Source organism: Anabrus simplex, chromosome 4 (genome assembly GCF_040414725.1).
Source record: "Anabrus simplex isolate iqAnaSimp1 chromosome 4, ASM4041472v1, whole genome shotgun sequence".
Lineage (NCBI taxonomy): Eukaryota > Metazoa > Arthropoda > Insecta > Orthoptera > Tettigoniidae > Anabrus > Anabrus simplex.
Window position 1 is genome coordinate 294,799,783 of NC_090268.1, and position 14,976 is coordinate 294,814,758.

General features: G+C 38.2%; 1 protein-coding gene across 3 annotated transcripts in view; it reads left to right on the top strand.

The window, feature by feature from the left end:
* Liprin-gamma (liprin protein kazrin) overlaps positions 1 to 14,976 on the top strand; it is a 468,379-nt gene that overhangs the window by 359,189 nt on the left and 94,214 nt on the right. For all 3 annotated transcript variants that reach the window (XM_067146080.2, XM_068227243.1, XM_068227244.1), the window contains one exon: positions 8,695 to 8,818. In XM_067146080.2, coding sequence (XP_067002181.2) covers positions 8,695 to 8,818 — 124 coding nt within the window. The remainder of the gene's footprint in view (positions 1 to 8,694; positions 8,819 to 14,976) is intronic.

Here is a 14,976-nt window from a genome sequence, read left to right on the forward strand (position 1 = left end):
TTATTTACATCTACATTTAAGCCCCGAGATGTACATGGCGTCTTAAACATCAATGCAAAACAAATCAAAAATATATGAGGCTAAACAAGAAAACTTGACTCGTAAAAAGAAATGACGGTAACCACTCATCTAAAAATCTGAATAAAATGGAAAGAAAGCCAGCTGTGACTTTATGCAATTGGTCCACATTTACGTTATAATTATATTTACATTTACAAGCTTCCTAACATTTACATTAATAAGATGTAGTCCTTCAAACAAAAGCTAAATCTACTGAAATTAAATATCAAAACTAACCTATCCCCTTTTGCTACATTAAAACACGTGCACGCATACATAATTACATTGAAAATTTAGTGATCATCTAATACGTCAACTTTTCGCCACCTGCCTTCAGGACAGCCGGCTCCCCATCATGTTAACCAGACATATCGACTGTGGTGCCTTCAGAATAGAACTGGGTGAGTCCTTGGGTCTCCATCCTGGCGTAGAAATGTGATCTCATAGTCTCTGTCGCTGCTTCTGCTTCTGGATGTTGTCTAAAACATCCCCTCGTTCACGGTATAGAAAACTGGGTCAAGATTAACCTGCCAGTTACTACAATACTACTGACTGTGAAAAAACGAGTTCCCATTCAGCCGCTGAACAACTCTTCTTATCTAACCCCGTAATTAGGTCAAATATTTTCCATTTAAATGCTGTACTGGAAATAGTGAGGTTTATGTCCTCAAAAAATATATTTAAACATGCAGGCTACTATGCATTGAAATGATTTATCTGAAACTGTTCTTTCCCTCTGGAAATCGAAAAATAAATGCCATTCTCCCAAAGTTAAATCTTGAACACTTGAATGCTGTGTGAGCATCTTAAACAAAAGTCACAAGTCCCCACACGATAAAGGTACACAAGTCCTGACCCGCACGTGCGTAAATAAAACTTCTTCTCACAATGTTACCTGCATGGAATCTCGCAAAATAGCCCACGCGCTAGTCGCTTTTATTAATTTGTCCTCTCAGACACCGTTATATGCTCGTTTGGGGCCATCACTTACATAGACCAGTACCTAGCCAAAATGACTGTGATGCTATATATCATTGGTACCTGACGCTTACTTCAACATACCTTGCAAGCTTCTCTAGCCTCTTGCCGGGCATCTGAAATGTTTTCTGTTGGTCCTGGCCGTTGGAGTTCCATTGTTTCCGTATTCTGAGTTGTGTACATCATGTTGAAATCCTTCTGTTTAAACATAGCTGGCGAGCAAATAGACCTGGGCTTCAAGCTTCCTGTAGAAATTGGGACATGCACTGATGAATGTAGATGTTCCCTGCAAGTTACCACGACTTAATAAAAATGAAATATTCTTCATACATTTGAATAAATAACTGATTAATTAAATGAGCACTTCAATAAGGACTTGCTATATAATGTAACATCAACTGAATTCACTGAACTCCTACAAAATACCTGGTAGATCACAACTGATCCGCCCTCATGGTATTGATATACCTGATCTACGATAACTTATGTAACATCAACATCACTACAACTTTCTGAACTCTCACAACTCACTGACTTAAACTCACTTCACAATACCAACATCACATCACATAACAACACCACCAGAACAACTCGCTCTCTGATCTCCAACTACCACTCTGGCTGAACTAGACTTTGTGTTATTTATATATATTTAACATTAAGAATTTCATTCTTCAGGTTCTGTATTGAATCAAGATTCACAATAGAGAAATGGGAAAGTTAATATCCACCTTTTCAATACAATATATTACGTGAAGGTTTACATTTAAAACATCACGTTTATTTACATTTGGTACCGGTTTCGACAATGTTTGATGTCATCATCAGCCAGGACAACTATACAAAGATATATTACATTAATCGTGACTCCTACAGTAATATTACATTAATAGTATTGAATATAAACATGAGTATAATTAAAAAGTATATACATATATAAGCTGACAGTCAGTGCGATAAAAGATTGTTTTTATAAGGTGTACACCTATAGTTGAAAAAGGAGAAAGTAATGAAAGTGAAGTATAATAATCAGCTTTTAGTGACATATTTGTCTGTTGAACAGTAGGGTTATGTTTATGAAGGCTGTGTAGCCATGTTTAACATTATAAAAGAAGTAAACACATGCTTAGTTATGAATGTTTCTACATAAAAGTATAAAAGTATAAAAGTATGTACAGTAAAATCTAGAAAGTATTCGAATAGATTGGATGTCACAGCACGTTGATGTTGGCATATAAGGATGTCTGTTGGTAGATTCTATGTATAAGTTTTTGTACTTTAATTTTGTATGTTTATATCATATTAGTGGATAGAGCATTTTGGATTAAGTGCAGTTCTGTTGTGATGGTATTGAAGAGATTCTTGTGCTTTGAGTTGTGAGTACATAGGTTGTTCGAGAAAGATCTTGAACCAAGACGGTACCTATAAGAAAATATAATCCGTGAATTTAGAATTACGTAAGCCAGGAATGTATATTATTAATAAAAGAATAGAAGACTCACCTCGGATGCCAAGCCAGTATTAGATGTGTCGGAGAGGAACCAACGGACTAACTGAAGGTAAAGGCGGATCTGCACGAGTGGAGAGAAGGGCGGAGTTTCTAAGTTGGAGGGAGGGGGAGGGCGATAGAGGCGGGACTATAATCAGGTGGGCGCGGAGGGCAGTAGGGGTAATACTTGAGCGTGTTATGTATTGTTTTGAAGACTGATTGATTGATTACGATTCTGCATATATCTGGGTTCTTACAACAAAATATTAATACAAGATATGTGGAAGGTTCTATAGTTAACATCCAGAAGTCCTTAGTAAGTTCCTGTTCTAGAAATATCTTCAAACAAGTTTGACAGTACAGTGGACATCCAGAAACACCTAGAATACTATAAAGATGTCCTTAGCACATCAAGGTTCCAGAGTTGCCTTAAGTCAACACAACCTAAAAATTTCCTGAGAAACTTGGAGAACACAAAATATTATTTTCAAGAAGCATAACATAACCTCAATCTAGAGTTCTCTTAGGTTAAAACCACCGCCATCTCGATCCTCCTATACTGCCTGCCCTATGCCACTAGTTTAACACAGGAAGGCAAGAATATTAATATTTCTTTAAGTCGCTGTAAGAGTGCAGTAGTAGACACGCGATCTTCGTGGTCAGTGTGTGTGTTGCATTGTGTTATTGATGCATGTGCAGTATGTGCACAAAAATCTGAGTTATTTCGTACAATGAGTGAATGAGTCTGTCCACTTCCGTTTATACATGTGATATTTTGTATAGAACTATGAAATGAATTAACCATGTTATGCTTATAGATATTTTCAAAGTTATTTTAAAGTACCGAATACTGGTTTTTTTTTTTTTTTTGTTTGTGTAGGTTGTTGTGTTTTTTTAGTTTTTTTAAGAACTGAAACTTCAGTTTTTCTCAAAATATTCAATTGTTGTGTACCATTTTGCAAATCTCGGCAAGGTGGTTTGCAGCTCAAAGAGATACGATTCCATAAAATACCTTTTGTAGGGGAATTAAGAGAAAAGTGGCTGTTGGCTATATCTAAGCTAGGTCCTAAGAAAGGAAGTAGTTTGATATCCTCAGATTACTCTCTCCTCTGCAGCCTTTACACCTTAACATCTTATTTCAGAAAGTGATTAAAGCCGTGGAGGATAAAAATAAGACTTGTGACGGACAATCACAAAAAGAAGACCTTCATGTTTAGACATTTTGGACAACCTCAGATATCCAAATGACAATGTCCCAGTCAATCTGAAAACAGAAAATCAAACTATAATTTGCAGGTACTTGGGTCGTATTGTTGAAGAGAGGATGGATGTGACATTTCCGTCAGCAACATCCCTCTACCTAGAGCTTCGACACCAATAAATGGAACTGATTATGCATCAGGACAAAGGAGGACTTTGATACCCAAAACCTTGTTTTGTTGCTCTGATGAAGCATCTGCAGTAGTTTGTAGTAACTGCTGTTCCCTACTGTCGGAAGTCCTTGAAACTTACAAGCGTAATATGAGGACTTGCTACTGTCGGAAGTCCTTCAAACTTATGAGCATGAGGCAAAATTGAAAAAATTTCTTTTAAAGTAAAAAATGGCAAAAAGGGATAAAAAATGACTTAATAAATATTATTTCTGAAATCAGAGGGCCATGATCAGGATTTATGTACACATTAGCAATGTGTATGATGCACCAGTTAAAAGATGACATGTACCGAGAAAGTGGCTATGCAGTTTGGGTCATGTAGCTATGAGCTTGCATTCAGAAGATAGTTGGTTCGAACACCACCGTCGCAGCCTAATACTGTCCTTAATTAAGGCCATGGTCACTTCCTTCTCACTCCTGGCCCTTTCCTATCCCAGCATTGCCATAAGACCTATCTGTGTTTGTGCAACGTACAGCAAATTGTAGTAAGATTTTGTAATCAGAATCTGGGCCCTGTTTAGAACCAATTTAATCTGTCATAATCTGGATTTTCCTCTGCCTCTCTTGACTTTAATTTGTAATTCCATGGTTTGATTTGGAATTCCTTCTTTATTGTCCATAATTGTTTTCCTATGGAGACCTATCCTGGGCATTAGAGTGTTAATATGCACCAGTATTTTTTTTTTTTTTTTTTTTTTTTTCTGGGTGAAGATGTACATAAAAATATTACACACTCATAATTTGAGTTTTAATTAGCTCTATCTTCATCTTATTAAAAAAAAAAAAAAACAATAGAGCTTCTTCCTTGTATCCATTATATAGTGAGGATGAAAGTTAACAGTTTTCATCATCATCATCATCATCATATTCTAAAGGCTAAGCCTTGTCGCTGCAGCCACAGTTGTCTGTCTTGAACCAGTCTTTTCAACTCAGCATAAGTCTTGCACTTTATCCTCAGAAGCAGGTTCTTGAAGTAAGACACTCTGGGTCGTCCTTTTCCTCTTTTTCCAGCAATTCTTCCTTCAATGATATTACAAAGGAACTCCTCATGTCTCAGAATGTGACCAATAAATTTTATTTTCCGTTTTTCAATTTCAGTTATCAGATTCCGTTCTTCTCCTATCTCTCTAAGGACTTCGGTATTGCTCTTCATTTCAGTCCAACTTATCCTCTGCATTCTTCTCCAGATCCACATTTCAATCGTCTCTAAAAAAGGCCTTCCGAGTTTGAATATCTATATGTTTGTTGGCCAGCAGATGCTTTTTATCTTGGAATGCTCTCTTTGGCATGGCTATCCTCTTCGTGACTTCTGATAAGCTCTGATTATCACTCGTGATCAGGGTTCCTAGGTAGCAAAATTGTTTCACTTGTTCTATTTTATCACAGCCAATTTTGAAGTGTGTTATAGGTGTTTTCTTGTCTTTACATATTATCATGGTTTTTGTTTTCCTTGTATTAATTTTGAGGTTCCATTTGCCTAAAGTTTCTGCTAATATGTTGATCATTCTCTGCATACTTTTACCTGTTTCTGATAGTATGGCAATATCATCAGCAAATCTTATAGAGTGTACTTGTTTGCCATTAATTTTGATCCCCATTGTTTTCTCCTTCATGACTGCGATGGCTTCTTTGATGAACATATTGAAGAGATAAGGAGACAGTGGACATCCTTGCCTAACTCCTCTTCTTATTTTGGCATTTTTCTTTGTCCCACTGATTTCTAAATCAGTGTTCTGCGTTCTGTATAAATTTAGTATGAGGCATCTATCCTTCCAATCAATTCCTGCTTTTTTCATGGTAAGGAAAAGTTGTTCCCAGTCTACTCGATCAAAAGCTTTCTCTAAGTCGACAAAGGTCACATATACTTTCCTATTAATCTCAATTCTTCTCTCCAGAATTAAACGTAATGCCAGAATTGCTTCCCTGATCGAAATCCAAACTGGTCATTATCGGATATAGTGTTCTAACTTTCCTTTAATTCTATTCTTGATGATGTTGAGCAGTATTTTTGAAGCATGAAACAGGAGAGTGACAATTCGATAATCTGAACAGTCCATGGCATTCCCCTTTTTTGGTATTGCAACAGTTCTGGTTTTACTAAAGTCAGGTAGAACTATGCCATTCTCATAGCAATCTGACACCAGCTGAAAAAGGTAACGTTTCATATCGTCACCCAAGTGTTTCAGAAGTTCTGCTGGAATGTTATCTGGACCGGGTGCTTTCTTTTCCTGGAGACTGTGTAGTGCTGCGTTAAACTCGGAAGATGTGATTGAGGGACCCTTTCTGCATTCGTCTATCTCGTGTTCTTTTTCAATGCAGCTGGTTGTATTATTTACATCGTTTCCTTGCTACAGGTCTTCAATGTATTCTTTCCAACATTCACAGATTTCTTCGGTGTTGAACAGGAGGTTTTCCATTTTATCTCTGACTATGGAGCTTCTGGTTTTTGGTTTGTTTGTAGGGTTCTGATACTGAAATATGCCTTTTCCACTTGTCCTCTGATCATGTCCTTTTCTATAATCTCGCTTGTCTCCTTCATCCAGTTCTCCTTGGCTTCGCGACACTTTGTTGTGATCTGATTTCTAATTTCTTTGTACCGTTCTTTATTCCCTACTGTCCTCTCCTTATTCCTTTCGCGAATAAGGTTTATGATTTCATCAGTCATCCATGGCTTCTTCGGCTGTAACTGTCTTCTTCCCAGCACTTCCTCAGCAGCTTCAGTTATACCATTCCTTATTTCCTCCCATTTTGCACTGTCATGAAAAGTTTCTGCTAACTGATTAGTTTTCATTTTGTATGCCATTGTTCTTTAAACTTTGTGTGTTCCTTTTGTGCTGGGTCAATTTCATATTCTTTAGCTTAATGTCACACTTGGCTATTACAAGATTGTGGTCGCTGTCCACATCAGGTCCTGGATAGCTGTGGCTGGATTTAATCTGGTTTCGATATCTCTGTCTGACTAATAAATAATCAATCTGATATCGTGCATTATCTCCAGGTGCTTTCCATGTGTATCTTCTTTGGACAGGTACTTCAAAGAATGTGTTTGTTATAACCATGTCATGCTGTTCACAAAATTCTAAAAGTCTCTGACCTCTTTTGTTCGTGTTCCCTAGTCTGAATTTACCAGTATATTTCAAGTTGCTATGTGAACCAACAGAGGCATTGAAATCGTCCATTATGCACACATTATCTTTATTTCCTATGAGTTCCAACAAGCTTTCAATTTGCTCGTAGACTATCTCTGCCTCTTCATCGGAACTGTTTGAAGTTGGGCAGTATACCTGAATGATAACTAGATCAACTGGAGTGGCTTTCACTTTGATCATCATCAATCTGTCACTTTCATGATATGTGTTGATCATGTGACTGGACCATTTTCTTCGCAAGATAATAGCCACTCCATTCATTCCCGACTTTTCACTTCCACTGTAAATTATTCTAAATTCGTCTGAACAGAAGTCCCCGTTTCCTGACCACCTTGTTTTACATATTCCTAAAATATCAAGTGCTGTTTCCTGCATTGCAATTTTGATTTCTTCTAGTTTTCCTATTCTTACCAACGTTTTCACATTCCAAGTCCCTACACTGAATGTATTACGCACTTTCCTCCAAGGATTTCATTGAATGACGACCTGAGAGGCCTTGCAGCCATCCTCTCTCCTGCCGGATCTTGGGTTCCGAAGCCCATGATCCGTATTTACAGTTTTGCTTAAGCTTCTATCCATGACTGCTAATCTTGGGATTTTGCTTGTGCAGTGGTTTCCTGTTGCCTTCTGCACATCAGGTTAACAGCCGTCCCTAACCTGGAGAACAGACGCTGCCCACAAGCTGCCCACTATGGATCAGACGCTTGCAGTTACGAATTCCAGTGGCATTTCCTCCACTGAGGGTTCATCGCCCTACTAAGAGGACTCCTCCGCCCGAAGCTGTTGGTCCCTTCAGTGGGCTGGGTTATTTCCCACCGCCCAACACTCAATGTTGAGACGCTGGCTGTACGGCCTACTCAATTACTATAGCAGGATATACCTGGCCAGACAGATTAACAGTTTTAATTCATTTAATTACTGATTCTGATCCTCAGCAACATTGGTACCTTAAATTCAAAGCATCAACTTTCCCAATGAACAAATAAAATTCCAGTGAGGTAGTTGGGTTATCATTAGAAATCATTAGTTCTTTTTCCTCGTTTGATTAATACCTGACAATGGCCAACTCCCATCAGATGATATCCACATATTCTAATATTTAATGTGCATTTGTTCACTCCATAATTTTCAGCTGCTCTTTTTTAGGTTTAATGACGTATCTCTTACTTCCTGAATTGCTTTCTGTTAATTTTCAGACATGTTTGATTATTTCTTGTTCCAGATAGTCACTGTCTTTTTATACCCATGCCCTAAATTACCGTTTTGCTGCCTGTTTTTAAAAAAGTTAAATTTATGATATAACTTCAATCTGGAGGTCTTCTCATGTAATAATGTTATTCATGAAGTAAATCCAATAAAACATATCTGTTGTTGTTGTTGTTTCTACGCTGTTCAGAGCAAAGTAAAAATGGAAGGAAATTCATATATGTTCATTAATGTCCAGATTTCCCCATCTTACAGAAATACAGTCACAGTGTTACACGTTAAACATGAAATAAAATGATTGGCACCATTTTCTACTTGCAGGTAGCTAGTATAAATATTTCACTTCATTATAATTGATTTGAATCTATTCTTGTTTCAGGCATTAGCAGTACGAAGGCACCAGTGTGAAAATATTGATGCTGATCCTCTCGTTTGGACTAACCAAAGGTTTATCAGATGGGCAAGGAACATAGATTTAAGTGAATATGCTGAAAACCTCAAGGGTGAGATATCTGATAAAATTATTTACCATGAATGCTGGAGATATTATCCAAGTGAACTATACAACTAACATTACTATAACTTTCATTAATGTTTGTTAGAATATTATTTCATTAATCATATACAGTCGTATCAGCACACTAAATTCTATTTCAAAACTGGTTTTTGGACTCTATGGTCAATCATCAGTGTTAAAAATTATTTTAAAAACATTTGATTTCACATGAGTGTGTTGTCACAGAAAGTTAAAGTAAGTTTTATCCCTTTTGCACTCAGCCTATATGGAGGGGTTTGCTCGAAGAAGCTCAAACTAATTTCTGTGATTTTCCATCCAAATGACAAAAAATCAACACGTAAAGAGTTTAACACATATTAAAATAAAATAAATCACACTAATGCAGGAAACTATGAGTATTTCAGAAATGAATATACCTTCGACGTATTATTATTGGTAAAGCCAAAAAATATAATTAAACTTTGGAAATAATTTTTTTTTTAAATTATGGTTTTCAATGACAGAAAGATCAGACATTATTGCGTCTTTCTTCCTTACTATTAGACCTGGAAGAAAGAACATTTAATTCTGAATAATTTGATATCGAAATGATATGCGTGCTGCAATTCACTCATGTAGTGTGGCACAAAGTTATTCACTGTACACGTGACTGTCATTGATGTCAGGTCCTCGTGGTCTGATGAACGGTGAGCAGCTGTGACTGTGTCACTTCCCACATAACAGGAATCACTTTCGGCAAAAGAAGGTCATTATTACTGTCTAAATCATCTGAAAATTCAAGGATATCGGCCTCATTCGGCCTTGAATATGGCTTAGCCATTATGATAAAAAGATGGTGTAAGCACGTGCAACAACAGAGTAATGAAAAGGAGTAAAATTATTGTTCGCGAAGTACAGTGAACACACAATATACCAAAGAAATTAAATAAACTCTAAACTAAACTCATAGCAAGATCAAATTGTTGTATTCATAATCAACCAAAACAGATCCACACAATAACAACTTCGAATAAGCACAACATAAACATTCACGGTCAACAGATTTCACTTGCCGAAAATAAAAATATTTTGTAGAGCTGTAGAGTAAAACGTGAATTCAGCACTTTAAATTACTGTGACAATCAACTTTTATCATTTAACAGCCACGCAAATGACCAAAATCCCCAAATAGAACAGAGCCGATGTATCAGACCTGTGAGCTTTCTCGCCATAACCTCTCGCGCCAATAGATCGGCGTGCTGCATGCAAAAGGTTTAAACAGTTAAAATGGAGCCCTGTTGAGATCAATATAGGAAGAACTAACTTATTCTCATGCTCAGGCTGTTGATCTAGTATTAGACAAACGTTAAGTACAAGTAAGTATGATTAATTATAATAATAAGTACTACCATCAGCACTGTTAATAAGATGGCTTTGATATTTTATAATGATTATAATTTGTTAGAATAGTCAGTATTCATAATGTTATGACTATAATTGGGGTATTATAAATTGAACATGAAATTAAGGGATTGTCACCAACCTCTATTTGCATACAGCTCTCTACTATAAATTTTTACTTGATTATCTGATGATATAAGATAATAATTTATGGAGACTTGTTTAAGGAGTATAGAGGGTATTTATGTATGCCAGCTAAGTAAATGGATAAGGTGGGAAGCTAGTGAGTTCCTTGTGATTTTTATCTTATAATTACTTTAGTATCTGAGTTAATACTCATATTTATCTTCAAAAAATCAAGGTAGAATGGAAAATTAACCCTTAACTTAGAGGTGCAGACATGTTTTTAATGGGCAGTGTCAGTACTGTAGTTAAGATTAGGAAACCATTAAAAAAAACAGTACTGCTTAGCTTCTGTGTGATTTGGCAGCTGTCCATAACTGTGAGATAGTTTGATATATATGACCACTACAAGCAAAGAAGAAATTTGATGACTGGCTGCATAACACAATTGGTTAGGCATTTGCTTCCTGTGCGGGCAGGGTGGGGGAAGGTTTTCATTCCCCTCCCCAAAGGGGAGAGGCGGGCCAACTAGAAGGTAACGCCTTCTCTTTGGCCAGGAGATTTGGCAGGTTTGGAGGTTTGATGGAGTTGGGAGAGGGGGAATTGAGATTTGATTCGGTGAAAGAGCTGGGAGGGGGTTTCGACCTCTTGGCCAAGTGCTTTATTTGAATGTTTCAAATCTGTACAATTGAGTTTTACATGAATTGTCAGTTTACAGTGTGTTTTCATTTGTACAGGTGGTTATAATTTTGTTTTTACATTTTGTTTCATTTTCTGAGTTGCATTTCCATTTTACATTTACATAGTTACAATATAGTTACAATTTGAACTTTTACATGGTTGTTATAATTTTCAGTTTATAATTTATAAATTTATGAATTATCCTCTTTTTTATAAATACTTTATTGATGGGGTTGATGGGAATTGTAGGGCGTGGCAGACTGTGCAGCGTTCGATGGAACGTAGGGGACGATATAGGTTTGGGTGATGCCGTAGGTGATAGGGGCTCGGGCGAAGGATTTTTAGATGAGAAGGAGGAGTGTGGATTTAAGACCCCACCGGGTCCCGGCTCGGCAGCACACTAGTCGGGTTCAGGCGGCGGTCGTGGTTTTAAGGTGTTGGAAGTGGGGGCGGAAGGTGAGGTGTTGGTTGAATAGGATACCTAGGTATTTCAGGGTGGATTGAGTTTGGATAGGGGAGTTGCGGATCTGGAGTTGGAGGTGGTCTGGATTGCGGGATATACTGATTTTTCCCCATTTGCGTCAGAAGAGGATGGACTGGGTCTTCTCGGGATTAAGTTTTAGGTGCCACTGATCGCACCGGGAGAGGAAGGTGTTGAGGTAGGGTTAGACGGAGTGATTGATGGCTTGGACTCTGTGTAGGGTCCAACTGTAGGAGTTGGATGGGCAGAGGTGGTTGGAGGATGTCAGCGATGAAGAGTATATATAGAAGCGGGGATAGGGTGATCCTTGCGCGATGCTGAGTGTGAGGGGAAAGGAGGGGGAGAGTTGGTTGTTAATGGAGATCTGGGATGAGCGATTCAAGAGGTAGGAGGACATGGAGCAGACGTAAAAGATGGGGAGAGCGAAAAACCCGAGTTTGGATAGAAGGGCAGGGTACCACCAGCAGTGCATTATAGTGCACTGGCACACAGTGGCCTCCATGGTATGCACTAGCCATGCGTCTTGGTAGGTGTGCTATTTACCAACTGATGAGCCCAACTTAGCACACTGGGGCGAAACGCTAGCAACCAGGAATGAGTTAGCTGGAAAATTTATAATGTCCAAAAACGGGCCAACTACATTGGTATTATAAACATTATTGTCGCTGCTGCTGGTCCAGCGGTAGTACTGCCACTATATGTAGTGTATTTTTTTTTATTATAGCTCACAAAGTATGGCAGTCACAGAGTAGCAATTCCCCGTGGCACCACAGCCCTTGAAGGGCCTTGGCCTACCAAGCGACCACTGCTCAGCCCAAAGGCCTGCATATTATGAGGTGTCGTGTGGTCAGCACAACGAATCCTCTCAGCTGTTATTCTTGGCTTTCTAGACGGGGGCCGCTATCTCACCATCATATAGCTCCTCAATTCTAATCACGTAGGCTGAGTAGACCTCGAATCAGCCCTCAGGTCCAGGTAAAAATCCCTGACCTGGCCGGGAATCGAACCCGGGGCCTCCGGGTAGGAGGCAGGCACGCTACCCCTACACCATGGGGCCGGCAGAGTAACAATTACAGCAAGCTTTTAGGAGAGTGGAACAGTAGACCTTAGAACATGGTTTTTTGTTTTCAACTGTAAAAACCTCTGTTGTTCACTTCTGCTGGAAGTGCACTCTTCACCCCTATCCAGAACGTTATTTAGTGGGGGAGTCACTCTGCTTGTAGTTAAATCATACTGATTTTTTGGGCTCCTTTTCGATAGTAAATTATCATGGGAGCCACATGTGCGTCAGTTGAAAGTTACATGCACTATGAAAGAAAATATTTTGTAGTTTCTTAGTGGCACTACATGGAGGTCTGACACTGCACAGTGCTCCCAAGCTTTTATAGGGTACATATTTTATCCAGATTAGACTATGGTAGTGCAGCATATGGGTCAGTAAGGCAATGTGTTCTTACAAAATTGATCAACATCCACCACAACAGAGTTAGTTTGGCAACAGGAGCATTCCGTACAAGTCCCATTGCTGGCCACCTCACTGAATTTGGTGTGCCACCTTTACACTTGAGGCACCAACAAACGCTGTTGTCCTATGCTGTGAATTTGTGACAGATGCCACTTCACCCAAACTATCCCTGTGTATTCTTCAATCAAAATGGTCGGCTGCATGCTGCTTATCCACGAGCAACACAGTTGGTTGGTATACACTTGGATAGCAGTAATAGTTTGTTTAATGTACTTTCAGTTCCTTGTCTTGTTAGATGACCAAGTAGTTTACCTCCATGGTTAATATGATGACCTGAAATCATTCTGGATCTGCACACCGGCTTAAAGTGAACACAGACCCCTCCATTTATCAAAGGCTCTTCCTGTCCATTGTTTGCTGGTATGTAGGTTCAGTAGTTATTTACATGGATGGTTCAAGGGCAGAAACGAAAGTAGGTTGTGCATTTGTTGATAATAAGAGGTTTCTTTTCCCTCGACTGTAAACTTGTAGCATGTACATGAAGCTCTGCAGTATGCACTGTCCAATTAATGTCTATACTTTCTGCTGTGTACTTATATCTTGTGCTTGTTACAATCTATTGATGTACTTTTCTTGTGGCACCCTCTGGTGCAGCAGATCCAGGACCTGCTGGCCAGAGGTTCAATTGCTGGCATCAGAATCATGTTTTTGTGGCTGCCCTTGCCACATGGGTGTAGCGGGAAACTAGTTAGCTCAATAGGGCTGCAAAGGAGTCGGGTCATATTGCCCCCGTTGCCTTACAATATTCCATCCAATGATATTCATTCTCATTAGAGACATTTGGTGATGTCTCATTAGGAGATGGAGTGGCAGGCCACACCTTGTTCAAATAAACTAACAATGATTAAAGGGAACTATGAAGGCATGGAATACTTCCCTTCGGGTTTTTTGGAGAGAAGCAGTGATATTATGTCGCCTTCAGATCGGCTGTGGTATAGCAACGCACTCCTCCTTACTGAAGGGAGAAGAGGTGTGTGTGCCCCCTCCCCCGGTGTGTACTTGCAGTGGTCATCTGACCATAATACACATCCTTACAGCATGTGCGGACCTGGCCAATCTGCACTGTAGTCTTAAACTTCAGAGTACCATCTCCCTCAATCTGCAAGATGATGAGCAATCAGCAGAACTCATCATCCATTTTATGAGGGATAGTGACCTGTTTTATTGTGTTTAAAAGTGAATTTTCTATTTTTTTAATGTTTATTTTATTGTTAACTGCCTTTTTATTCTATTAGTTCTTTTTTAGTCTGTCTTTGTTTATTTTTAATGTGTTTTTAAAACATTTAATGTGATGAAATATGATTTAATTTCAAAGACAATTCCTTGTTCCATGTTAATAAATCTGTATCTAATAACCAATTTATAAGTAAATAAGGCATTGCGAATTATCCACTGATTTTTATGAATTCATAATAATTTTCTTCATCATCATCTTTTAAATTCTATTCAGTGGGTAGATTTTAAAGTTTAATTAACATTACATTTTGTTTCATCTCTTACCATTATGGGCCGATGACCTAGATGTTAGGCCCCTTTAAACAACAAGCATCATCATCGTCATCATTATCAGCTGTAGCAGCATCATCATCTTAACAGTTTTGAAAAGCATAATATTGGAGTGATACATTACCTAAGAGCTTAAGGGGTGAATGTATTGTAATATTGTAGTCTATTTTTAGTTAGAGTATCCATGGTAGCTTATTTGACAGTGTGTAAGCTTATGTAATTATTCAAATACTGATCAGCATGTGCACATGTCAAAAGACGAATGCCTCGACTATGTTCTTCCTCTGTTTCATTATCATATTTACACTATATTTTAATGTTTAAAGGACTTGTCACATTGTGTAAATGGTAATTGTCTAATCCATAGTAATCCATACCCTGCCAACCTGAGTATATACAGAATGGTGCTTCAGTAATTTTTCTTTTGTGCAAAATTTTATGCTTGTCA